Source organism: Porites lutea, chromosome 4 (genome assembly GCF_958299795.1).
Source record: "Porites lutea chromosome 4, jaPorLute2.1, whole genome shotgun sequence".
In the NCBI taxonomy this organism is placed as follows: Eukaryota; Metazoa; Cnidaria; class Anthozoa; order Scleractinia; family Poritidae; genus Porites; species Porites lutea.
The window spans coordinates 42,806,367-42,833,481 of record NC_133204.1 but is presented as its reverse complement, the minus strand read 5'-3'; the positions used below and the strand labels follow the sequence as shown (position 1 = coordinate 42,833,481).

The window sequence follows — 27,115 nt, the reverse complement described above, 5'->3', positions numbered from 1 at the left end:
AATGGTCTAAAAATAGATAAGAAGTTACATTTCTTAGTGAATAGTCTTAAGTATGTCAAATGTTGTGGTCCGGTTTCCCATGGTCCTTGTAACTCCTTATACTTTAAATACCCACACTAAAAATAGTGATCTATAATAGTGCCCTAAAATTGGCATAAATCACTGACCCTCGTGGCTGGCTTAATCTTTGCGTGTGTCCATCCAATATTCCTGCCAAAAAGTACCTGAAGTGGTCGTTCATAATAAATTTTCTATGGATGCTTAGGCCCAGGTCAAATGTCCAACTTGACATGTGATGAATCCAATGCTAATGAGCCTGAACAATAGAGCTTGCTTACTAGCGTTAGGCGCATCACATGTAATGTTCGATGCTTGACCGTGGCCGTTCATGAGACACGACAACATCGCCGTCCCGTGGGGCGTGGGGTCTAAGAGAACTGGAAAGGACCTTAAGTTCGGTCTCGTGTGCCTTTGGGATGTACGTGTGAAATCACACGTGAGCAAATGCCACAAAATGATTTGACATCTATTTAGGCCGCCTTTGGTGCCACAGTTTTGATTGCGGCAAATGATTTTAATCACCTAATCCCTCGAAGAAAAAATTACTAGTCCTTGTTTAAAAGAGTTTAATGGTACTGTAATTAATCATGACAAATTACTTTTAACCTCTTGGAGTTGTTGCTATTTATATAATCATGATTATAAACGCGTGAACGCAACGCAAAGGATTGAGGGCTGTGCCAGATTACTTTTTAGTTTTGGTGAGAGACATTTGAAAGTAAAGTCTGGAAAGCCAGTTCACTGTGTTTGCTTGTGATAACCTGTCAGGGCATTGCTCACACGTATTGGCAATCGACTATGCCTTGAATATAGCTCTATAATTAATGATTACAATCATTTGAACTTCCTGTGAGACGTTTTTTGTTACACATAGTTCCAGTTGTTTAATGTATCTCCCCAGCTGGCTCCTAATAGGGGAAAAAGCTCATTTCCTTATGGCACTCGATGGTCTTGATGATGTGTTCAGTCAGACAATTGGTATAATTCATTCGAATAAACGTAAATCATCGGATTTATTTTTTCGTGTTACTCTTTCTACGCTTCGCCGATGAATTGTACCTACCACGAAGGTACTCAGAACAGATAGGTCATCATTAGATGCTTGTCCCCATGAAAAGGGCAGAAACAACAGAGACCTCATCACAAAGAAATGAATAGTCAGGCCAAAATTTGGACAACACAGTGACCAATCAAAATGGCTTCCCAACATTTAATCGAATTATTAGAAAAGTTAAGGCCATTTGAAATTTTGGAGCCATTCGTAGTTCGTATAACGTGATGATAATGTAGGCAAGTGAGGTAACAAAGATATGAAGTTTTTAGTTTATTTTCTTGTTGGCCAGTCAAGAGCCAACTGAGACTAAGCCTGGCATTTAGTTGGCCTCAGTTGTTCACTCGAGAGTTATCATGCAAAATTAATGTCCCATAATGTGTTGGACAATGCTTTTTGCAGTTTGCTTTTTTAGCAACGACCCATTCTTCATAGATTTTTACAAGATAGCGGAAAATAAATCAAGTTTTAATACTATACTATAAGCATACCAGTATGCTTAGGCAATAGCCCAATATTGCTTTTAGTTTGACAGAGTGGATGGGGGACAAGAACAGGCTAACAAGATCATCAAAACAAGAGAACTGCCGTTCGGCCTTCAGGATCAGTTCCAACATTTCCTTGTATCCTGCCACGCCGCATTCCGATACCCACTTAACGTCTGGGCGACTATTTAAAACAGGAAAATAACAAAAGCTTGAGGCGATTCCAATCTTATCATCACTTTGGATTTTAGTTTAATTGCAATATCAAATACTCTTGCTGACAAACAAAATTAGATCAGGATATTTTAGTAATTTAGCAACCGGCTCATATGTTAATTCCAAATTCTCCTTAAAGATAGTGTTTTTTTTATGAAAGAAAGAAAAAAAATAGTTATTTTCATGCAAATATTACTCATTGACATGTGGTCAGATATGCAAAGTTAACAACTTATCTTACAGCAATGTGGATGAGTCAAGTCTCACGCTATCTGAAAAGGGTGGACAAACAGAAATACGTAGACTTCATCTTTTCTTGTTTTATGACCGATCATTAGAATCCTTTCTAGTCAAAAACAGCTCACCTTGGCTTCCCAGTTCTCCAGTGTTCCGATGTACAAGTAACGTTTTTAGTTCAGCACTTTAACTCATTTTACTGAGTCAGCCTAGACAAAAATTGGGCAACTTGCTTGACAGTGAGCAAGCAGAATGATTTCAGTTTGCCCGCTGAGGTTACTTATTAAGACAATATCAAAACACTGATAAATCAGTGGGAAGATATTATGTAAACATTCGTCTTGACTCTCCAGTGGTGAATTCAAACGAATTCTCAATCATTCTCCTTCAAAACAGTGTGATAGTACAAAGGACTTTCATTTTGTCAATTTTCCGATCAAGACGATCATGAAGACATCTAGAAAAGTGAACGAAACGTCAGATAAAACGGAACTCAGTAGCTCGATTCTCCACATTGCTTCATAGGACGATGTGGTTTTCTAGGCGTTTCGAACCCTTACATGAACTTGGACATTCACTTCTCAGACGACACCCTTGCTATTTGATAGATCTTGGGTCCTTTTTAGTTCCCTGACACTGATATAATTGAGAAAGAAAAAACAAAATGGCTATTCTCACCTTTGAATTTCTTGCATCTACTGTGTTATAGCTTTCTCCCGTGATGACGTGTTTTTCTGCTTGCTTGACGGCCGGATCCGTGGTTTTCTATTCAGCTTAATTTCCTGTCTATTTTTGAGTGGGCGAGTTCCATGTTGGATCGATGATTATTTTACAGTTACTTAAATCCAAAATTGCAGCGTCGCGACTCTTGTTATGCTACATAATTCTTAAACAATATTGTCAGCTAACCTCAAGAGCCACCTGGATAATTTAGCCGATTACAGTCAACAATTAATATAATAAAACCTCTGGTAGTTGTTTTTACAGGCCTCGAGCGCAAGACGTCAAAGTCACTAGGCTGAGCAGAGTAAATTTCCGCTACTTGCGGGAAGTCCACATTGAATAATATGTCTCTACTTCACCTTTTTAATTTATGGAAAGTGAATAAAGTTATTCTATTCACGTATTCGCGTGTGGAAATATCTAAAGAACACACACTAAACCCTCAAGAGGTTTTAAGCTAATTATCGGGAGTATTGTCACCTTGCATACCGTGTAAATCAGCGGTAATGATTAGGTGACACAGCACGTTAAGTACTGAGTATTTTTCACGTACCTAGCTCGAATCAGACAGTGTGAAGTCTAAACACTTTATGGCGAACACGGCTCAGGTACCAAATCTTTTTAATCAATCAAAACTTTGATCGATAATCTATAGTTTGACCCATTCCGCAGAAGATCTAACCGCGACGTGTTCACTTTTGCACGTCTTCAGCTCATAATTATAATGAGTCAGTTAAATACTGGTTCGTACACGATAGGCGTTGTTGGGGGTAAACGGTATAATTCTGGTTCCGCTAGAATGTTCTTCAGAAGTTTTTTTCCGTGTTTTAACCAAGGGTTCAATCTGCGATGAAGGGCAAAGTCGAAAAAGATCCACGTATACAGTGATTTCACTGTAGAGGTGGCGAATATTAGTTATATTTTACAAATAATTTGACGGAATTGTTAAATGACCCACAAATACCGAAACAGGTACACTGCACTGAAAGTAGGTCAGTACGATAGTAAAGGCTTTGCTACAAAATTCTAGAACGTTACTGGAGTAAGTGATAGAACATACAAATAGCACACTTAATTCTCTTTCCCCCTCTATTTCCGTTAACGGAAGCCCTTTCTTGCAGGACATCTGTACAAGTCTTTACGTTTGCTCGTTAACAAACCATAAAAAAGGAAAACTGTGTGTTGTTTTAAACCGTAGCTGTGGATATAACATTCCCACTGATAGACGGTGGATTTGATATCGCCATCCATTTCGTAGTGAATGCATGTCCTTCGACCATATTATGACATACGTGTTCAGTACGAAGACCTAAGTTTCTAAAGTTTAGAGTATTCTAGAAAATAAACTGTTCGAAATGCGTCATATTTAGAGGAGTTCTTTTAACAAATGGTACTGTAATACACCTCAGCGAAGGAATGCTTGTTACTTAGCTCGACTTCGTTTACCTACTCTCGCGCGATAAATTTTTACACAAGTGTCAATGCAATATAGTCAATTCAACTACAACTGAAGTGTGTCTCAGTAACTGAATCGCGTACTTTGGTTGACGGAAGCGCTCTCGGCCTAGTTTCCAGTGTAACGGATTTATACATTTATTTGGCGTTGTTTTTGTAAGTGTGGTCACCAGTATGGTTGGCTCCTCATATAATGGTCTGCAATTGATATATTATTTAATGGAGCCGAAACCAGTTGTGGAATTGGAGGCAATTTAGGCGGGCATCCTACTGATGAACGGTTGCAACATCAGTGCAGTTAGATATTTGCAGTAGTAGCAAGGGCGGACACTTTCCAAGGTAGGTTGTACCTTGCTTGATTCGTCTGATTTTTGACAAAAACTTCTGAAGGCAAGTAGTTGGTTACTGTGGGAGACATGAAACGAATAGAGGGGGCGTGTAAATGGAGGGACACGCCTCTTCAAATCGTGCCGCTAATGTCCAATTCTGTAGGAATGATGCCGACTCTAGAGTAGAACTGAACAAAGACCAATTAATGACAAACTAATTGATTCACCCATTTAGACACTTTAGTCAAGTAACCGGAACAAAACGCTTCCTTTACCAACTGTGAGTTACGCCAACGCTAATAAAAATAGAACACTGCGAGCTAGACTTACTTTAAGTCCTTCGCTTCTCATTTCCGGTTCCGGTAGTTGGCGCCAGCGCAATAGTCTGCAAAAACAGCCGTTTCTCCTCGCTCTTTGCCGCTGAGGACGTTTCGCGAGGAATAACGTCTGCGACACAGCGACAGAAATTCCATACTTACGACGTAAAATCTGTCTGGAATCCGGTCAGAAGCGTTGATTGGTCGACGGCGTAGTTACATTGTTTTAGCTATTGTTTACGAATGACAGACAAAAGACAAAAGGCCACGAAGGTCAAATGTATACGCGAACAATATCTAACAAAATAGTCAAAATTTGAAGAATATATTCTCCCTTGAGGAGGCATTTGAGTTTTGCTGGAGCTCGCTCGCAGATGAACACAACACTTTAGTAAAATTGACCAGGAGAAACGTAACATTGAACAAATTTGGATGTGGAACCCCATGACTACCGGATTTACGTCATCAGTATGGAATTTCTGTCGCTGAGTCGCAGACGTTCGATTCCTCCTCGCGAAACGTCCCCAGCCGCGAGGAGCGAGGAGAAACGGCTGTTTCGCAGGCTACCAGGGCAAAGGACTTTTATCCTTTGCAGCGCGCCAAATTTACAGGAGGAATTTTCCTCCGGTGAGTTTTATCCAATCACGAACGGTTTTACTGATGCGCGGTCGATCAAACGCGATCACGCCACAGGAAAAGTAGCCTCCCACGCAGGTCTTTTTAGGGGAGGTCGGGGACGAAACACGAGCTCCCCTAAAAACGCCTGCGTGGGAGGCTACAGGAATCTTGACTCGAACTGTTTTGATCCAAATTGAGCTGTGTGCGCGACGACACACGCGACAGGGACACAAATAGTTCGCGCCCAAATGACGTTACTTGATGCGATTTTTTGCAGGGGAAACAAATCGAGTTTCCGCTCTATCGCTCGCTATTACCGAAGAAAACATAAAAAATCTGCCACTCCTGCTTCGCGCTCGGGGAAAAAGGTAGAGCTCGACTTGTAGGCAAGTCTAACTGCGAGCATTTTTCCCGAACTCGCACAACTGCGCCTGTTCGCAGGCAATAAATTTACCTGTTGACATTCTAGACTGTTTGTGTTGAGTCCCCCGTAATTCCGTAAGAAACCATTAAGTGGTTGCTAAAACAATAGAAAAAGCAAGTAAGAAATTAAGTTTCCGAAGACAAGGAGGCAGTTGTTTAAATATGGCAGCTAGAGGTACAAGGTTCGTCTGATTATCTAAGAAACTCCGATAAATTATTCGAAACTCAATAACGCAGACAAAAAGACGACTGTAAGGTTTCCAATTTTGGAGTGGTTTACTTCTTTTATTTACATCCAGTAAGGAAATGTATTCTAGGACGAGTAACTAACTATACACGTATTTACTGTCGCACTGACAAATATTTTCGAACGCAACAACGACTCCCTCAGATCACGGTTATGAGCTCCTGCTCAGATAAAGTGCAAATGATGTCATGTCTTTGAACTTGTTACTAACCACAAAGTAAATACCAGGTCACTACTTGTCAAGCTACATTCGGTTTGTGCCAGTAAATTAATCCACAGCTCCTCGTGACTTTGATGACACAAAGGAAAGAGAAAGACGAGCTTTGGAAGCTAGGAAATTTATCAGTCTTTGGCGAATTAGTGTGAGGTTTGGATACTGAAAAACTCCTTGCTAGAAGTTTATCACCCCAAAAAGCGTTGGAACCATTCTCAGGCTATTAAGCTGAGCTGTAAGTGACGCTCCGTACGCCTTCACGGATCCCAAGTCATCTTCAACCTTCTGAAGCAAGCTCTGAAACACCGCATGAAACGTCACAATAAAAATACATATACCAACAAAATATAGAATAAGAATATTAAGGCAAAAATCAGTCCTAAGTAACCACCCTAAAATGCCAAGGTTCCGGCTAGAGTGCTTTGACTGGAAAAAGTCAATTTCATCTTTTGGATGGGTGGTTGCCTATGAGAGACGGTAAAACATAGAAGTTTGACCGTATTATGATCGAGTAATTGGTGCGTTATAAAACTATGTTTTAAGTTTCACTTATTTTATCAGTTCTGATATAGCAAAATATCACTCCAGAACAGTTTTGTCTCGCGTATTATTAAAGCAAGTCAGCCTAAAGTATTAGGATGTGCAACTATATTTACACGGTTTAGACTCACAAAGAGGCAGTATGCTTAACCTTCACTTGATCTGATAAGTGAGTGGTTCAAGTAATAGTTTCATAGCAAATGAATGCCACTTCCTACCGTAATAAGTCTAAAGCTCAGTGCCTTTGACTGAGCATGATATCATTTTAATGCCTGCTACCAGAAAAGACAAATCCTTTAAAAAAGAAAAATAAGTACCAATACTAGTACCTTGAGTTCTTCCATTTCTTTGCTAAGTGTGATGCTTTCTTCTTGAGACGAAATCACCACTTTTCTAAGTTCCCTCAGTTCAAGCTCCCGGTCTGCAAGGAAGAAACTAAACGTTCTCAAAATATTGAGGGTAAACGAATCTAGATTTGTTGTACGCAGATATACAGGATCAAGATGGGGGGGGGGGGGGGGGGGGGGGCTGGGGGATGGCAAAAGGGGGAGGAGCCGAGGGAGAATGTAAGAAAAGGAAGCAGGGAGTGAGTGAAGGAGAAATGAGTGGGAGGAGAGAGAAAAGAAGGAAGAAGGAAAAGGAGAAAAAAGGAAATACCAAGGCGAATAAAAAGAATGGCAAGAGGAGAAAGAAGTGAACCAAGGAGTAAGAAAGAGACGAAACGAGGTTGAAATAACGGGTGAAAAGGGAAGAGAGGGAAATAGTCAGAGGGCTGCAAGGTGGAAAAGAGGTAAAAACGATGAAGTGAGTGAACAAAAAGGAAAGGCCGGATCTTCTACGACACCGCACTATGACTTCTATATGATACAAGAACTTACTCAAATTCTGTTCCAAGAATTTTTCGGTGAACTGTGAGATGGACAGCATTGGTTCAGTATCAGCTGATATAAGAGCAGGATTATGACCCACATGCACTGTGTCAGCAACAGACACTGCAGGAGTGACGTCATGAACTACTTTGTCATTGCCGTCATTAGCATTTTGTTCCGCCTCCCGTTCAAATTCTCCGGTCAGCTGACTCAGATGTTGTTTTCCAAATAGATGTTCCTTCTTGTTGTGTAGGGAGCTGAAGAATTGGTTACAGACTCTGCAATACAGTTCATTTGTGTCGTCCTCCTAAAGAAAGATAAGAAAGATCATGGAACACCATGCTCACCGAGCATAAAATTTACCATCTTTCTCTGTATATCAAACACAAAATTACTCAATTTTTAGTTGAGTGTCGGTAAGTGGGTCAAAATTCCTTTTGATTGCATTTTTGGACTGTTTCAAGGAACGCAATAATTCCGCCAATTCCGACATTCTGGCAAGAAAATGGCCTTTGACACCTCGGGAAATTTCTCATGATTGGCAGAAGAACAACCTCGTTCTCAGGGCTTTTCTCTTAAAAAGTGGGAGGGGTGGAAAAAGGTCCTGTTATCGGATGGTCATGTGTCCCCTCATTCACTCTTAACTGGCATTAAATAGTGGGTGAAATAAATTTAATTAGCGAAGTGTATAATGCGATACAGAGCTCAAACTATGTGCGACCTCACAGCGCGCCATCGCAAGCGGCTTTTTATATCTTTGACGAGTAACGAGGATCTCATGCCCAGGTGACAAGGCCTGTGGACTAGCTCTGTATTTATGGCAAGTGACTCCCCCATTCATGGAGAGCTTGCTCGTAGGTTGGTCATCACTTGCTTCCATCCGCCAAACTGACATTTTCCTCTCAGTGGCTCTCACAAGACATTTCACTTTTCTTACATGAAATTTCTGTTCATAAAAGTCTAAGTCTCTTCAATTTTTAAGGGAAAAAAAATTTAGGATGGCACGAGTAGGATTCGATCTCAGAGCATCGGCTCTGCCTGCAGTGCATCACTTTAACCCCTACACTACCAAGGATTTGCTGACAATGAATGGTTTCATTTGAATATATATAGCAACAACCCTAACCCCCCTACCCTAACCCTAACCTAACCCTAACCCTAACCCTTACTTTGTGTAGGAATCATTAATTAATCTGTCAATGTCAGTTTGGCGGATGGAAATAAGTGTTGACCTCGTAGGTTAGGCAGCAACAAAATGATACGGCACAAAGCAATATATCCTACCACTTGGTCATTTAATAGTAACGAAGAAGACACTTCCTCTGTACCTTCCACTCCTGCGAGAAAAATATGCACATTTTATAGTGAATCAGTGTAAGTGTTGCAGTTCAGTTTTATCCTTGGTTCAAATTTCATTTTCCATGGTTTCTGGATAGGGTAACGCATGATAATAAGTTGCATTATTATACATTGTACTCACTATCTGTCTTCTCATTGGCTGAGAGCCTACAGCTAATTTTGGAAATCAGCACAATCTACAGATTAGCAGATAACTGACTAATCTGCGGGTTGCGCGCGCAATGAATGAGTTCCAATTACAATATCAATTCAGGTTCCTTGCGAAGGTGTGTTTGTCGTTATTTTCTTCAAAGCAATGTATAATAAAACAATTATTAGATTCGGTTTTTGTGATACCCTGAATAATCAAGGTCTTGGTGGCTGATAACACTTACCTCGACCTTGATTATTCCGGGTATCACAAAAGCCTCATCCAATAATTGTTTAGTACTTCTTGGTCAACAGCCTCTGTACTTAGAGATAAGTGCGTGTAGACTTTGCTCCATCCTTACGAGTCTGCTCTAGCCTCGTGGCTTAAAGAACGATTTATATACTTGTGAAGAGCGTTTTTATCATTATTGAGTTATATTGACTCTGTGATGTGTGTACGAATCAAGGGAATACTGGGTACGAATGAACTGAAATGTGAATACGAATCGACTTGGGTACGAAAAGACACCAGTTTGAAGAAGTCGGATTTCTTATTATCTAAGTTTGCCCGTGTCACTGATCGATCTGTAAATCCCATGTAATATGTTGTAGTATTTTTTTCCGGACCTTCTAACAAAGTGCAACTGCTTAACGTTTGGTTTCTTATAGCAGCGGGGTCGGATATACTCTTTTTATAAGGCTTTTAGTCGTGTATAACTGTTAATTATTAGTACTACAGTATCTTACCAACAATGGTCTTGACTTTCTTAGCACTTTGTCGCTTCATAAATGCTTGGTATTGCTCGGACTGTTGGTAGATCTTCAGCTCCTCAATATATCGCTTCTTATCTTCTTCTGCTTCGTCTAAGTATTTCTTCATTTCCCCACAAGAAAAACAAATAATAGAATAAGTATAAATGTTGGGTTTAAAATCAAGGGACAAGTTGAACTTTTTACAAGGGACCAAGGGAAGGGTACAGACGGCAGGAGAAGCGACGTCTCACCCATTGTCTCCATCCGCCTTCCTTTGCACGCACATTTTCATCGAGAGAGAGACGTCTGGGTACAAGGCAGGGGTTTGACTATATATCATACCAATCAGTTGAGTATTTTAAACCTAGCCTGCAAAGTAATCGTTTCTGCTGGAGTTTGGCGGAAACGCTTGCGACGCAGATTATTTTAAGCCATGCTATTTCAAAACAAAACATGCCGCAGCAAGATTTGTATAATACGTACAATCAGCAATCAGATTTTTCAAACCTGTTTTTCTTCGGCCAAAAGACTACTCCACTCTGATCCAAGAATTTTTGTTATTTCTGCAAAAGTTAAGTGTGGATGCTGCTGCTTCACTTCCCCACGGCGACTATTTATGAATCTCACATACCTGAATTGATAAAGAAATCCAACGTAAAAGAACTTTTGAAACGAAATAAATAATGTCCATGCTGAAATTTATTTCACTTGGACAGTAAGGTCCTAGCCTGCGAGAACAGTCATCTCTCCTCGCTAGTATAGGTTCAGGGCTGGGTTGTTCAAAGCTGGGTTAAGGTACAGTGAAATTTGAATTCAGATATGAAAGCTAAAAAAGCAAAGTCAGTTTAATTCTTTTTGTCTCATCTCTTTGAAGTCTCCCTAATCTTAGAGTCTAAACGCCTCTAATATGGATGTAAATTGTTCCTGTACACAGACAGCAACTGATAATTATTAAAAAAAAACAACTAACTAACCCAGTTATTGGAGCTTTTGGTTTATTCAGATTTCCAAATTCTTTCTTTCGCTTCTTGCCTTTTGGCCAACCACCTTTTCGTTTCTGCTGCAAGGTGAAGGAAAAAATATAATTATGTAACCACACAACTATCTTAACATGATTAACACCCTTGCACCCCCAGGAATCATCAACAGACATATGTAGTGAGAAAAGTACAGTTATCATAACTTTGAAGTCATTCAGTGTATGAAACCAATTTAAACCAAACTTGGGATGATATGTGGAGAAAATACATGTATAGATATACATCTGTGTACAACTCCAAAGAACATCTACCTGTAATCGCTCTTCAGTATTAATTTTGAGTAAAACAAAATGGTTTTGAATTAAACTGAAATATTGACCTGCATTTCTCTATATATAGCTGTAGACTTCTTCCGTCACTTTTAATACAGTCAATCTCTCGTAGTAACCACTTCTAATTAGCGACCTCCCGACCACTTTTAATTAAAATTAAGGTGAAAGTGACACTGATAAGTTTAACCAAGATCATTTAAAAATTTTAAACAAAAATAAAACCTTTGTCTGAATAAAGTATACATTAAAATAGAAAAATCCATAATTCATCCTCAGAAACAGAAGCGAAGAGTTCAGCCATTCTGTTTCTGAGGAGAACACTCCAAGGGGCTTGGTAACCAGGCAGACGTTGAACTTGACATGATAAATGCAATATCTGCAGCAGATATTGCATTTATCATGTCAAGTTCACAAGGTATCGTGAATTGATTGAATGCTCTCGACCAATCAGATTTTTCATAGTGAGTCTGATGTATAATAATACAACTTATCTTCTACATGATTTCAGATATTAAACATTATTATTAGATGGGGTTTTCGTGACATCCATAATAATCAAGGTAAAGATACATGTAATAATTTATTACTGTTATCAGCCAATGCTGAGGCTGATAACACTAACCAAGATAGAAACACTTACGGAGTATAGTATGACATTGCTCTTGGAAATGATGCATTGCACACCCAACCAATATAAGTCAGTTATCTGCTAGCAGTTAACTAATTAATCTTTAGGTTGCACTGATTTCCAAAATTAAGGCTTGAAGCCAATGAGACTTGACAGATAGTACATAGAATGTTTAATAATGCTAAGTAAATGCACTACAGTGTACTACTCACCTTAGGATCATTGGCAGAACTACCTGGTACCCCTTCTGTCACCAAGGGTACTCCACCCTCTGTTAAACCAGCTGCAGAGGAGGAAATGTCAACGTTTATCGTCAACTCATGTGCATCATTGACATTTGCTGTGCTTCCTGTAACTTCTTCATCATTGGGTAAGTCTGCTTCATGCTGAATCGAATCAACCTGTTGCGGCTGTTGGACAGAGAACAGCTGGTTTTCAGGAACTGAAACAACTGCTACAGGACTGGTCAACACCGCACCTGGAAATATAAGCAATCAGTTTTTTTTATCAGGTTAAACTGAGTTTCAAATATAACACTGACAATAAAGATGCACAGTAAGATTTAATAGAACCCCCAATGTATCTGTCAGACTCAAATTACTATTCACTAACATGAACTACTTCTAGAAATATTATTTATCTGTCACTTGAGTAGAAGACGTGGCTTGCAGAAAATTCACTGGCCTACAGCTAGCTATATCAACAAACATTAGAAACTCTCAAAAAGCATTCAACATGCTTAAATTTTGCTGTTAACAGGAAAATAAAAGGAACAACAAACAAACAACAAAACAGTATAATACATGAACAAGCATTAAATTTTTTGCCTAATTAACATATGCTTATCATTATCCGACAAAGCTACTGGTAATAAAATAAAATCTCTGAAAATTTGAGTCCAATATACCAGATCGTTTTGAAGAAATTGTATGTTAAAACTCAAACTTATACAAAGAATGTACAGTGTAATGGCTCATTAACTTTCTCGCTACCCAGCAATTTCGCAGTTTTTGATGGCTGGTATCTCCTTTAATATTGCTTGCAAAGAGCTGAATATTACACAAATTGCTCAAGTTCAACAGCTCTTTCAACTTTTAAATTTAGTTCATATATACAGCTGTATGGCCACAACTTCAATGAGTTAAATTGTAAGCTAAAGAGGAGAAATGTAAACTACATGTATGACATCAGCAAAGATTACCTATACAGTGACCATTAATTTTAATTTTAAAATAATCTTCTTTCCTTTATGACAAACTCTTCTGCCTGACTTAAAATGACTCACAAATTAGACACAGCTGCATACATACCTGGACAGGTAAGAGTACCACTTGAACTAACGGCAAATGTTGCCACTCCATTACCTGGCAATGCAACACTCCTGCGAAAAATGAAGTAATGATGAAGAATTGATTGAAATTTTTCACAAGATCAGAATCTAAGGCCTTAGATTTTAGTCTTAAGGCTTGCTGTATTCTGTTGTTTAACTGCTCAAAAAGGTTTGAGAATTTTCCCTATTTTCCTTAATGTTCCTTAGGAACAGTAAATCATGTTATCATAATCATCGCTTAGAATATAACGTTGGATGACTCATTTCGGTTATTATTCACGTATGTGAGTAATCCCTCCCACCTAAATACTGCTTTGTGCATCTCATTGACCTTCTCGTCTGAGTTCTTCATTCAGTCCTCATATTCCCAAGGCTTTATTTGAAACGGAATTGTCGCATCTGATAAGAATTTTACTGATCTGACTAACAACAATACTATTTTTTTTAATTTGGTGCTTCTTATTGGTTTAAAACTGCAAATTGAAATCTCTTCAAACTCCCTCTTTTTATAAAATTCAGAGTTTAATTTCAGTTGCCTTGAGTACCAGCATAACCTTCCTTCTCCGTGGAAAGAATAGACTACGTGAACAGCCAAGGGAATGTTAAAGCTGGGACTACTGTTTTGCTAGTCCGCTTTCTATTTCTGTCAGTTTTACCTTCTAAAGCTGTTTTTATATACATAGTCCGTAGTCCGCGTTTTATACCTAGTCTGTGTTTTATACTCAGTCCGGAATCCACATTTTATACCTAGTTCGTATTTTATACCCAGTCCGCAGTCCGTGGTCCGCAGTCCGTAGTCCGTGTTTTATACTGACCGGTGTAAAACTGCTGGTTTGCATCTGAAGGCCTGGTGGCCATATATGGTGGTTGACAAGAAAAAAAGCGTATCTCCACAGGGAACCAAACTCATTATTTCATTAAAAATGTATTAAAAAATATCATGTTTTGTTGACCAACATGACCACCTCGTCAAGGGGTTGCAAACCAAAAATGGAAAATTACCTTGTGCAATTAGTCAGCCATCAGCTGAGAAACATGTTTAAGCATGACTATAAATAATATTATTTATGTAGTGGTCCAATTTTATCCTTGGTTTTAATTTCATTTTCCTTCTTTTAAACTCTTCATGATGCACTACCATGCATACAAACACACCCAAATTAACTGAACCACATAAGTTTATATATACATATGTAAGGTTACATGTACATGTAACTTGCAGCTATAAATAAAACACTGAAAACATAAAGGTTATACAAACTACCTTGAAATGTCCGAGTAATTCTGAGTGACAACAACTTCGGCAAAGCAATTCACTGAAGATGTGGCCGTTTCAAAGTTGGTTTTATCGGCGTCCGATTCCACAGCAGACCCAAAAGGTGGTATAAAACTCAAACTAGCAACTGGCGAGTTGACACTCTCCATTTTGAACTCACGGAATGATTCCGCAGTTACAAAAGTCAGCGGTGTTGTAGCTTATGTCATGTATCTAACAGGTAGTGTCCTTGCTCTGCCCCACGCGTTTAGGAGGCAATGACAAAAACGTTCACAGCACAGACCAACATTTTTTTTTGGCGGAGAGACCCATTGCTAGAGGCCTCTTCAATTCTAAACCTACAAGCTCAATCTTTTTCCCGTTCTTTTTTCGACTTTACTTGTAAAAAGCAACAACCAGTTAATTGTTGATGAATATTATTGTATTGTACTCCGAGGTCCGTTTGGATCAGGGGCACCCAGCGAGAATATAGTTCAAAACCACTTAAACATAGCATTGTAAAACGTATTTTAGGGACCGGTCATTATTTATCGCCTGGGGGGGGTCGGAGGATTTTGGGCTAAACACGATGAAATTTAGCCGATCCCCCCTTTAAATGTTATTTTATTGAAGTGATCCCCCCTCATAACTATATATAACTTTCGTGATCCCCCCCCCCCATGTCTTTGTACCCATATTCACCTTTCGACTTGTATATTTAGTGTTTTAAACGTTCATATACAGGTAGTACTTCTTACTATGATGTACTTACAGCATAATAAAGCCGTTATCGCGCAGTCTTTTTTAAAAAGTGTCTCTTGATCCGTGTCTTTTTCTAGTCTGGATCCAGACATCTGAATTCAGTTGACATACAAGCAATCTTGCTTAAAACTGCAAAGTGCTTGAAACTGCAATCAGTGCTTGAAACTGCAAAGTTACTTTTTTTAGAGTGCCAAATAGCAGTCCGCCAAGTCCCTATCAGCAGATCGTTTGCATCTAGACCCTTTGCTATGGCTACTAGAAAAGGGTATTTTTAGCACGACCCTAGCAAAAAATCTAGAGCAAGTAGCGGCCATTTTAAGGGCACAAAGTCCAGGGTCAACCTGCCGAAGGGGACTAAATGTTGCTGTTGAATCGGATGACGAGGCTCAAGAGGCAAATGAAGTTGTTGAATGGGATGATGAGGCTCAAGATGAGGCAGATGAAGCAGTTGAATCGAATTTAGTATAGAGCTGACACAGGACGCCCATTCCTGGAGAGGCGATAAATGGTTTATGTTTAAACAAACACGCTTTTTACAATGTTTCAGTTATCAGAAGTTTATATAGTTCACAATTTAGAATTCACCTGTCATGTTTAAAGATGAAGATTAGCTAAGTCATGAGCACGTTATAAAAGGAAAAATATAAAAGCGTTAAAACAAAGCTTTCTCGATATAAATTGAAATGCACACATTCGCCAGTGTGTCAGACTTCCGTTTTTTAAATAAAGTTGTGTTAATAGAACAAATTGAGATTGCAAATGCAATCATCTCTCAGCAGAATGGGCACATTTATGTTGTATGCTTTCAAACTGGCATTGTTCAAGCAGATTTGAGTGGTCCCCCCTCTGAATCCTTCCAAAATTTTCAGTGATCCCCCCTTTTGGGCTCTCAGTTACGACTGATCCACCCCTCTGTTCTCCTAAAAATCAAGTGATCCCCCCCAAAATCCTCCGACCCCCCCCAGGTGATAAATAATGACCGGTCCCTTAGTATTTAAACGATAGATATAGGCATATTCTTATCCCCTAAATTTTTTATCTGTTTGGATTTCCTAGCTCTAAGTCTAGTGATCCGAAAATTATAGGGATCGAAACTTACCTTTTCGAAAATTTCAGCCAGAAAAAAGGCTCCCGAAAATTCTATGTGACCTTTTTAAGGTAAAAATCCGTTACAAATGGGCAATTATACCATTTTTTAGATGTTCCAAAATCCTAGGAGAGGCAGGCAAGCGAGAAATTTTACAACAAATGTTCCGAAAATTCTAGATCTCAAATCGTCTTCCGAATGATTCCGAACAGATATTTTCCGAAAATTGACGTTGGGTGCCCCTGTTTGATTTTCATAGTGCAAAAATGTTTTCCTCGCGAAAAAAGTCGTGATCATGGCCTCGGCCATTTACTTCTTTGTTGATTCTGTATTCATATTTAATCTTCTAGATTACCCCCAACAAAGAAAATACAAACAATACTAACTTCACTTTTAGATTTTATGTCTGATCTTTATTATTCGAGTCTCTACGTGCTTAACGAGTGGTTCAGTTTTAAATCAGTGTTCTCGCGGCTATAAGACGGCTTATTCCTCTGGGGACGCACGCATTGTACTCATTGTCAATTCGCAAAAAGGCTGGTCAACTAATCCTTTTTCTTAGAAACGGCTCTTTTGTTTGCTCGAGCCTTCAGCCTATCTTTGTTACCAGGTAATACTGAAAACTTAGTCGTCAGTTTTTCAGTATCGAACATTCAATCATGACAGCGTTGAACTCATGAAAAGAACAGGCCAATTCGTATACGATGCGAGAGAGTAAACGTTCAAAGGAAGCAAAAGGAGAGCAACAAGTTCTGTCATCTGGTTATGTTGATCTGTGCGAGGTAGAAGACGAAAAAGGAGCCGAACACGAAAATTCATTAAGGGTCCAATTAATATTACCAGAAAACAAATCTAAGCAGGCTAAAAACACCTGCACCAGTAAGGAAATAACAACTTTGCCAACACTTCCATCGATTTGTGAATTCACGATGTTTACCGCAAGAAACCGGTCGTCAGCAAAAACAACAGAGAACCAGATTTCGCATGGCCGAGTATTTACAAAACTACCACCTATGGGCAGCAACTTAAAGACTGCAAAAATGGACGGCGCCGCAAATGGACTAGCAGCAAATAACAATGCTTCGACGAACAAAGGACCTGTGGCATGCACGAAACAAAACATTCAAATGGAAGTAAAGTGCAAATTACCTGAGGACTACAAAGACCCAACGTATAGAGACACTAAGAAAAGAATTTGGGATTGGTTAAGGCAGTCGGAAGAACATCAACCTACGTATTTGCGCCGAGCAAATGCCTTTAAAAACGCTTTGAGTTTGGACAACCGCACTGACACGCAATACAAAAATTTTAGTCAAAGGAGGACTGTCACACAAAGAATTGGACTCTAGTTATGGGAAGAATTAAGTTTAAGGGGCAGTTACGAATTCCAATCAACTGCGCAGTCAAATCATCATATTGCGTGGCCCTGAACCTCAGGTTGTTAAGGAAATATTTATTCTGACTTGCCTGATATTTTGGCTCCTGAGTGATTACATAATGAATTGTTAACGTGGGTTGCTTAGTTATTCATTTAAAAACAATACCGTTTTATAAAATAAACAATAAAGGTATTAAAGTGAAAAGATTAACTACGTAGCTACCAGGTCAACGTAAAGTGATTTTATTCCGCTGTACACTGTATTTGTCAGCTTTACGTGACCTTAGGAAGTATATTCTTTCAACTAAAAAATAATGTAAAAAAAAAAATAGACGGTGAACAAAATCGGGCTTTTTTATCAATATCTCACGGAAGCATTTTTCTTTATATTTTTAACAGCTTGAGCAGTTGTTCGCTCCGTGTAAGGGAATTCAAGACAGTCCTGAATTCTGGATTCCATGCCGTGGATTCCAGATTCCAGATGCTGTATTATGCTTTCGTTTTCAGCGGAACTTAGATTCCGGTTTCCAACCGTTAGTGGGACCCGGATTAGTTGAGCTGTATTCCCGATTCCAAAGACTAGGATTCCGGATTCCAATAGAAAATATTTCCGGATTCCGGATTCCACAAGCAAAAATTTTTCGGATTTCGGAATCAGGATTCCCTTGCATGGAGCGATGTTGTGAAAATGAGTCATTTACCATGATAATAAGCTTGCTTCTCATGAATAGAGGAGAGACCCCCAGGGCAGTATATTTAAATTTGAAGATCTTGTTTGAGACAGTCGATGGGTCCCTAGGGTTGTCTTCTGACTCATCATGTGATCAGTTGAAATAAGACTGCTAGTCAAGTCAGTGTCAAGTACTCTATAACTACTGATAACCAAGCAACCATCAGCCCTAGTTTTCCTTCAGAAAACGCCAAAAGAAAACCAGCTGCGTTTGGCAGTCATTAGTCAGTCTGCATTCACTATCTTAACAAACATTTAGAGGTTGGGTTGAAAATTTGAACCGTCTGTAGAATGAAATAAACAGACTTTGAGACTTGCTTGGTGTGCATTCAGAGTTTGTGTGGCAATTATAATCCTATCCCAGTCACCTTTCCTGTAAGAGTTAATCGATCCTAAGCGTTGTGATTATGAATATACCCAGTCAGTGCCGGATCCAGACCTTTAGATAAGGGGGGGGGGGGGGGGGGGGGGAAGGGCGGTCTCCAAGATTTTCGGCCCTTCGGGCCTCAGTAAACCCTTTTACGGGAAGTCGTTTTCAAAATGAGAAGTTTGAGACTCCATGTTAAGTAGGGTTGAAAATGCAGCCTCATTCACTCCCGCTACGCCAGCCGGCCCACATGGCTCAGCAGCCCCAGACAGCAGCCTTCCTTTTCAAGACCTTCCACCGGGTCTAGTGTATATATCAGTTCGGTTCTCATAATTCGAATCTACTCGTCTTTGTCAATTCACACACCAAAGGCTCGACTTTGAATGCGTCCTTCCAGAATTTCAGAAGCCTTGCTTTTTAATAAGGAAGGAAACAAGTAAACCAGGAGACAAGTATTATGACAAGAGTTTAATTTATCGGGGCCTAATTTAACTTCATTATAATAGAATGACAGCTCTCGTCTGGTACCAGAAATTATCTTCAATTGGAACCATGTGTTGTCTTTTGTGTTTGTATATGTGAAACAAATCTCGTCTGAAGGATAAAGTCCCATATGTAGGAATCAAGCAATTACCATGACACTGTATATAACCGGCCTTTTATTCGGTTTCCTTATGGGATTTGCTTATGTTGTCATTTCTGGTGAGTGTAAACAACGAGAGTGTCTTTAAAGCATTCTGTTTCTCACTAGCCCGGAGTCAATGCATTTTAATTGGTTAAACCAACAAGGTGGACGTACTTGGATAATTGACATAATTGATCTATTGTTTCTGTAACTTTTATGTTATTTATGTTTCAAACTACTCATATACGTCTACTGATCCGTAGACGAAAATAGCAGCGATTCTGATTCGACGATGGAATTAGAAATGTACGATGAGGAAATGAGAGGTAAGTGACGCTTCATGTTTTACCAGGATTTTAAGCATTTAGAGCTTTCAGGTTATTGAAACAGGCCAATAATTATTATACACACATCTATCCTTTACCTTTGATTTAGCACAGCAAAGTTTTGCCAAATATTGTTTTATTGTAGTTTGCGTCGTGTAATATAATCAGTTGGGGAATTTTGATTAACACAGTGCCCCCACCGTCTGATAAATATCCATACAGCAGCGCGAGCACGGGAAGACTTGGGAAGGGTGACACTCCCACCCGGTCAGTACTGATGATTTGAAACGATGTTAAGTCTGGCACAAATTAAGGCTAAAAATGATGATAGTTAGTTTCCAGGGTTACGGCGAGACCAGCAGGGTCGAGCCACTTTTTGGAAAAATGCACTTAAGTGGGCAAGAAACGAGCGGTAAATGTTTGAATTATTTATTATTTGACAAGCCTAGTTCCGTAAAAGAAATTACAGCTTAATTCCTTATTCTTGATAATTTCGCTCAGAACTTTGATAAAATCCAACATGGCGACCACTTTGTCGCCATTTGAATGACATCACAGATGAGTAGTGTGATTATGCGTTATCAGTTTGCGGAGTTTTTTTAACAAGCTAAATAATATAAAGGTAAAATTTGTTTCAAGTGATGTGATAAAGAAACAAAGTATAGAAAGAGGAGGCTTGGTTAATTGGGTTGTAGTTGGGTCAGAGCTTGTGCTCACCAGAGTTAATTTACCATATGACCTGTGGAATTGGTCTACAAATGTAACTTTTGCTCCACTTTAAATTGATTTTTCATAATTGGTTCATCAGGCTACTTTGGGGAGTTGAACCTCAGTAAACAATATTTCGAAGGTGATATCACGTTAACCGAAGAACAGAGTGACCTTCTCCAGAAACGTTGGAAAGACTACCCAACACAAAGTGAGAACACAACGAGAGGTTTAAGTTTCCGAAAGCTTTGGTTGAACAATACGGTACCGTATACTCTGACAAGAGGGTTGCGTAAGTAACTTAAAGTATTTCTTTTTCAAAGATCCTAAATTTATTGATGGGAAACTTTCCGCCTCAGTAAGCCGCGACTTTTCATAGAAAGAATTCAAAGGAGAACGGAGACAGGCTAACTCTACTGAAAGCACTTCGATAAACAGAAAATAGCAACTCAAAAAGAAATGATTATTAACCGCTTCATGAGACCGATTTGCGTGCACTGATGATGGGCTGATGATGCTGAAAAGTTAGACTTCTCAAGTTAAGTTCAGTATGCACACCAGCAGTATGAAAGAACATATATTTTTTTTCTTAGTGTCGTTAAGCTGTCAAATGTCTTCACCTTCACACAATGCTGACATAATGACATATACTGCTGATCTTCCTTTTGCTTTTGTCGTTATTTCACTAGTGTAAACCAGTCTTAACGCACAATAATGATGGACAATGCTGTGCTGTCTACTGAGATAATTAAAAAATTGGTCTGTGTTGCTGCTGAATTAATATCAATTTGCACTTGGGAGAGAGGAAAAATGTCGAAAATTATACCAAAAAGCGGGGCATGAAGGAAGGACTGCTAAATGAAAGAAATTGTTTCTTACCTTAGAAAAAAAAAGTATCTTAGCTTAGCGAGACATTTTGGTAATTGCAGGGATGGCGAGTCTAATAAACATTCGTTCAGCAATGCAGGAGTGGCAAAATAGCATTTGTATCACTTTCAAAGAAAGAAGCTTAGAAGAAGATTACATTGAGTTCGCCTATGAAGGAGGGTATGGTATAGACAAGCTAAATCTATCGCGAGAGCCGAGGGTCTTATGCACACCCTTAAGTATAATATAGTCTAATAGGCTTATTTTCGATTCACACAGCTCGCTTTGATTCTAATATATTAGTGTTATGATCGCCAAAGAATGCGTTGAGTGACTAATTTGGAGACATTTCGCAAACTCGTTAAACAACAACGACATTTCAACTTTCATGCATCGTTTTTTAAGCGCGTGTCCTACTGTTGTAAAAAGCCTTGGAGATAGTGAATATCTTGTCAATAGCCTCTCTGCGTTCGTAAGCCCCCTATATCAATCAATTCAATCATGCCTCTGACCTTGTTCGATTCCCAGCCAGGTTCTCTTGTTATTGGTTCTCTTCCCCAGTATTCAACTGTCGTCAAAGGCATTGATTGTCTTGACTTTTATTGAGATAACCCCTTTTATTAAAATGCAAAGCCAATGTTTGAAAGTTTTTTTGCTGACCTTTTGTTATTATTTGTTCTTTTCTTTTTGTTTTTTCTGTTTTATTGCAGTTGTTCGTCAAATATAGGCCGAATTGGAGGCCGGCAAGTCATTTCCGTGGGCTCCATAGGAACAGAATTTTCAGACAGGTCGTGCATGACTCCTACGCCGTATGGCAGCAACGTGACAATCACGTGCACGAAGGGCAACATCCTACACGAAATTGGGCATGCGCTAGGATACTATCACGAACACAACCGACCTGATCGTGATGAGTATCTGACGGTGGTCTGGAAAAACGTAATTCCTGGTAATAAAACATTCACAACCTACCTTAGATGGTACACGTCTAACGTAACCTCCTTCACGACTCAAAGTTTAGAATAATTATGATAATAGGACATTTAATACCGGGAGGTACAAACAAACTTCATGAGTTCCACCGTAAGATATACATACACCTTGCATGCTTGTGATATTATTAGCTTTCAAGGGCATCAGGGAGGGCTATGGCTATCGTCACATCTTGAAACTATACTAAACTGAGTGCCGCCTGAACTGCTGGGGAAGAACAAATCAAGTTAAATATAACTGAAAATATAAAAAAATCTTTTTCCCCGTCTTTTATTAATACACTTGTCGATGATACAGTAACGACTGTGCAACAATTTTTACTGGATTATTGATACAAATACGCCGAAAAAAGCAGAAAAAACTAAAGTAAGGGTGCTTGCCGATAAAGACAGGACGGTCACTTAGAACTCTTAGATTCTTTTCTTGTTAATAAATTCGAATTGAAATAAAATTGTTGCTTCTCGATCTGTCTCCAGGATGCAAAGTCCATTTCCAAAAGGAGGGATTTACAACGATTGATTCACGTGACATGCCGTACGACTACAATTCTGTGATGCATTATGGATCATTCTTCTTTTCTCAAGAAAGGGGGTTGAGAACGTTACTTGCAAGGATGAAAGGAGTACGAATTGGACAAAGAGAAAAGCTCAGTGCTCTGGATGCGCAGAGAGGAAGGTTGCTTTATCAGTGCACATTGATGGCATTAGACGACTCCAATAAATTGACTGAAGAGGAACAGAATTTAACTGTGTAGAATATCAAACGTAAACACTTTTCAAAACATAAAGTTAGGATATTTTGTTTAATAAATTAATTATAAAGTGTTCTTATAATTCCAACGTTGTGTCAGAACGGGTATTAAAGATCAGAGCTGAACTCAGTGCCCCAAACTATGCCCGACAATTTTGTTTGCAGCCATTTGGGGGAGGGGTGGGGGTAAGGAGTAGCGGGGCCTTGGTGGGAGAGAAAAAAAATTTGAGCCCCCTATGCACGCCCCAAAAAATTCTATACAGCCGGTGTTCAGAAAAATTTGATCCAGCTTAGACTGAAGTTTCAAACAAAAATATGAACGCTCTGCAACGACATCATGTGCGAAACTGTCGGTGGCCAGCCGCCTGCAGTCAAGAGTTCTCATCCGTTACCAAGCACCTGCCTGTGGGGCGTTGAATTTGCCTGTTTCTACACGCTCTAGTGAAGAAGGGCCTTTTCAGATGATCATGTATGTGGCGGAAAAATCCTAAAAGAAGCATTTCTTTTAACTTCACATTTGACGAAGGCTATTACTTCAGATTACCGTCAGGTGGTAATATCTTTTTTTTTCCTCTTAAAAATAGGTTACATTACTTCCTTCTGCTTTATGTAATAGCCTGCTCCTAGACCAAATATAATTAAAATATTTGGGTTAGGCGCTTTCAAAATTATTTTAATCATAATCAATCAGTCGCAATCAAGTGCATGTTCATTCTAATAACAACCGATTGCAGATTATTATTATTAGTATTATTACTTATTCGCAGTTATTAATAACAATTCCGTTGTCGGACCAGTAGGTAAACCATTGCTTTAGTATCAAACTTTTCCCTTGTCATTTTCTTTGACGATCCTTGACCCTAAATAGAAATCTGTCCAAAACAGTTACTGGTGGCGCAGCAAGTTCAATTGTTTTTGACTGTTTTCAATTCACATTGGAACGGGGTTATTTGGTCTCAGCTAATTTTAAGGTCGTAAGGCCAGGAGAAGCAGGTACAAAAGATTGGGCAAAACTAATGCTTATAAAAAGTAAATTTACTGGTAGTGGATTTCACCGGGAACGACCATGTCAATAATTGGCCCCTGACGATGCAGCCTATGGTAGTCATTCTGTTAGTATCGGGGATATGCGGAAGAGTTACGTGAAGTCCGAAGAGTGACCGACATCAATTTTCTCCTAGAAATATCACCACATAATCTAAAGAATGAAGTTTGTGAGAACTGATAAAATGATAAACAAAGGGAAAACGTTTTGATCTTTTATCAAATTGTCTCATACTGAATTCTTTGGAGAAAATGAGTGGAGATTTGTTCTTGTATCATGTACAGTGGAACCTCGGTATAACGAACCTCTATTAAGGGCGGAGTCTTCAATCGGATGATAATGAACGATTTTTTTTTACCCCAGTAATAGAGAAAAATATGAAAAAGAACCTCGATATATCAACGAAACCTCGTTATGCGAACAAATTTTGCCAGTCCCTTGGCCCTTCATCCAGAGTTCACAGTATTTTGGATCTTAAATGTTTAGACAGCAATGCATTGCCACATCTCAGATGGGCAGGACAGCCACTCGATATCCTATGACTGCTTCGTTAACACTTAGAATTATTGACCACTGGAATATTTTGAAAATAGTGGAAAGCGTACCCAATGAAGTGTACTTAGAAAATTGGGGAGCTTAAGAAACGTCGACAAGCCTAAATAAAAGCTAAGGTTGCTTGAAATGGCTCAGTAGCACTGAGCATTAGGATATCGCGGTCAATCAATAAAGATGGCATTGTCAATGCAAGGCATGCGAACTTGAATAAGAATTCTGTAGACTTGTAGTCAGACAAGATGAAATGCAGAAGATAAATTTGACGTTGTGGTCACTTTTCTTCTCCAACCTTTCGCTGACACATTTTATTGCGCTCAACCAGGAAACATAGAAGTTCACAGAGAAGGATGAAATGTTTTGGTGTGTCTGCAATTTTGGTTATTCAATTCTTCCTGCTAAGTAACGGTAAGTATTACTAATTTGCATTATGGATGAGGTTTCTGTGATATCCAGAATCATGAATCAAGGTTGAGGTAAGTAATAAACGTACCTATCAGACCTTGATCATTCCTGATAAACACAAAAACCGAATCTGACAATTGTTTTATATGCACTGTTTTGAGGAGAATAACGACAAACAGCACAAACACGTAGTCGTACGGTCCAAACAGTTTGACAAAGTGCTCTTGGAAACCATGTATTGCGCGCGCAACCAGCAGATAACTAACTAATTTGTAGCTTGCGCTGATTTCCAAAAATCATTGTAGGCTCTTGGTCGATGAGAATACAGATATTGAGTACAACTTATGATGATGGAAATTATTGGATTTGGCCGAGTATCTTAGTACTTATGAAGGAATATGACGATCGAGGACGGTTTTATCGGCCAGGCCACGTAACCAGGCTTGCCGGTTGATGTTTGCCGATATCAATACCATTGACGACATTCGTATAAATATCCAAAAAGAGGGACTCAAGGAGCGGTGGCTCAGCTCAGTTTTTTGGCTGTGTGGAGCTGGAGCTCAACTTACAATCATCGGTGTGTTGCTCTGTCCTCCATACGCGCATGTCCTTGATTCACTCGACCGCTGATCTTATAAGAGCTAAATCATCCGATCGTGAAGTTAAAATACTGATCACACTGATAATAGTATATTTGTGGCTTTACAAATGATGAAAGCAAAAAGCTCAAGATTTTTACGTATTACGTAAATTGTTAAACTTTATAACTCATTGATATATTTTACTTTTGTTCTTGTTATTATGATCAGTCGTAACTGGTGCTAACATAACGAGCAATTTCACTGGGCTGGATGTAAATATAGACCCAACATCCTTGAAAACGTACGAAGACGAAGTGGAAGGTAATGACAGAAAGCTTTTTACTTTGGAATAAAAGACCAAAAAGTGAAATTTTACCTCAAGTGCTGACTTTTACAATTAGCAGACTATTCTGCCCATTAACTGGGATCTATAAATTTTCCTGTCATTGGCAAGCGATCTTAGATAGGGATTTCGGGATGCGGGACTTCCCTCATTTGAAGGCCGGGACAAGGAATTTTAAAGCAAAATGGGGAAGAGATTCGGGATTGACAAAAACGATCATCGGGATTACGGGGTGGCACAAAATTGAGTCGGGATGACGGCATTGAATAACCCTATTGGGGACCTTCACCTAAGCTACAACCAGTTGCAAAAGTACTTGAGACACTGTACCGTATTTTGGCTTAAACGGCTGGTCCATGATCCTCTGCTTTTGACCCCTCTTCACCCCTTATCAAAGTTGCTAGTAATACAAGACTTGGAGGAACGACTTGAGTGGAAGGGAGGTCAGTATTACATCTCACAGACCTGTGACTATTAGCGATTTGAAAGAAACGTTGTTTGTTTGTTGGAGTGTAGGAACATTTTTGAAACTGGTTGTAGCTTTAAAACTGAAATGCAAAGTGAGCGTAAGAAAAACAGCCTTGGCTTTTTTTAAAAGTAATTCGAATTCTACTAAAAACTGTTAAAAACTGTTTCAGACATTTCAGTAAATAAGCCATGTACTGCGTTTTCGATTCCATATAACAATCACATTTAATTTTGCCACTTGAGGATAGATTTAATAATGACACTTCTTTTTTTTTTAGCAACTTGTGGTGAATTAAATCTGGGAATGAATTACTTCGAAGGTGATATTTTACTCACTCAACAACAGAAAGATTTGATCAACGCGTCAAAAAATGCAAGTAACATTCAAGCGAGAGATCTTGTAAGAGATACCTCGAAATTATGGATTGATGCTGTCGTACCTTATTTACTTGCCGACGACCTCAGTAAGTTTGCTCAACAATTTACGCTCGCTAAATTTGGCTAGAAAGACGCAAGAACCTGTAGCACTGCGTGAAATACATATAAATCAAGACTTTTTCCATCAAACTGGACATAGA

At 39.1% G+C, this 27,115-nt stretch overlaps 3 protein-coding genes across 4 annotated transcripts in view; 2 read left to right on the top strand and 1 right to left on the bottom strand.

Moving 5' to 3' along the window:
- Positions 1–6,166: 6,166 nt before the first annotated feature.
- On the bottom strand, positions 6,167–14,720 carry LOC140935765 (uncharacterized). 2 transcript variants are annotated; one of them, XM_073385330.1, is made up of 10 exons: positions 14,560–14,720; positions 13,276–13,346; positions 12,178–12,443; positions 11,000–11,085; positions 10,533–10,656; positions 10,020–10,146; positions 9,069–9,121; positions 7,794–8,091; positions 7,245–7,336; positions 6,167–6,672 (listed from the first exon to the last, which is right to left on the bottom strand). In XM_073385330.1, exons 1-10 carry the CDS (start codon positions 14,718–14,720, stop codon positions 6,553–6,555), a joined length of 1,398 nt encoding a protein of 465 aa, XP_073241431.1. In that variant the 3' UTR covers positions 6,167–6,552. The 2 variants fall into 2 exon arrangements, with proteins under 2 accessions (XP_073241431.1, XP_073241432.1); XM_073385331.1 differs by having other exon boundaries at positions 11,000–11,082.
- A 4,671-nt stretch (positions 14,721–19,391) lies between these two features.
- Positions 19,392–23,147, top strand: LOC140934723 (nematocyst expressed protein 6-like). Its single transcript, XM_073384298.1, has 6 exons — positions 19,392–19,576; positions 19,763–19,825; positions 20,634–20,825; positions 21,463–21,580; positions 22,111–22,349; positions 22,870–23,147. The coding sequence occupies exons 1-6, from the start codon at positions 19,510–19,512 to the stop codon at positions 23,145–23,147; spliced, it is 957 nt and encodes a 318-aa protein (XP_073240399.1). The 5' UTR covers positions 19,392–19,509.
- Positions 23,148–25,598: 2,451 nt separating this feature from the next.
- LOC140934722 (uncharacterized) overlaps positions 25,599–27,115 on the top strand; it is a 30,042-nt gene continuing 28,525 nt past the window's right edge. Inside the window, exons 1-3 of the mRNA XM_073384297.1 lie at positions 25,599–25,722; positions 25,955–26,047; positions 26,816–27,001. Coding sequence (XP_073240398.1) covers positions 25,599–25,722; positions 25,955–26,047; positions 26,816–27,001 — 403 coding nt within the window. The remainder of the gene's footprint in view (positions 25,723–25,954; positions 26,048–26,815; positions 27,002–27,115) is intronic.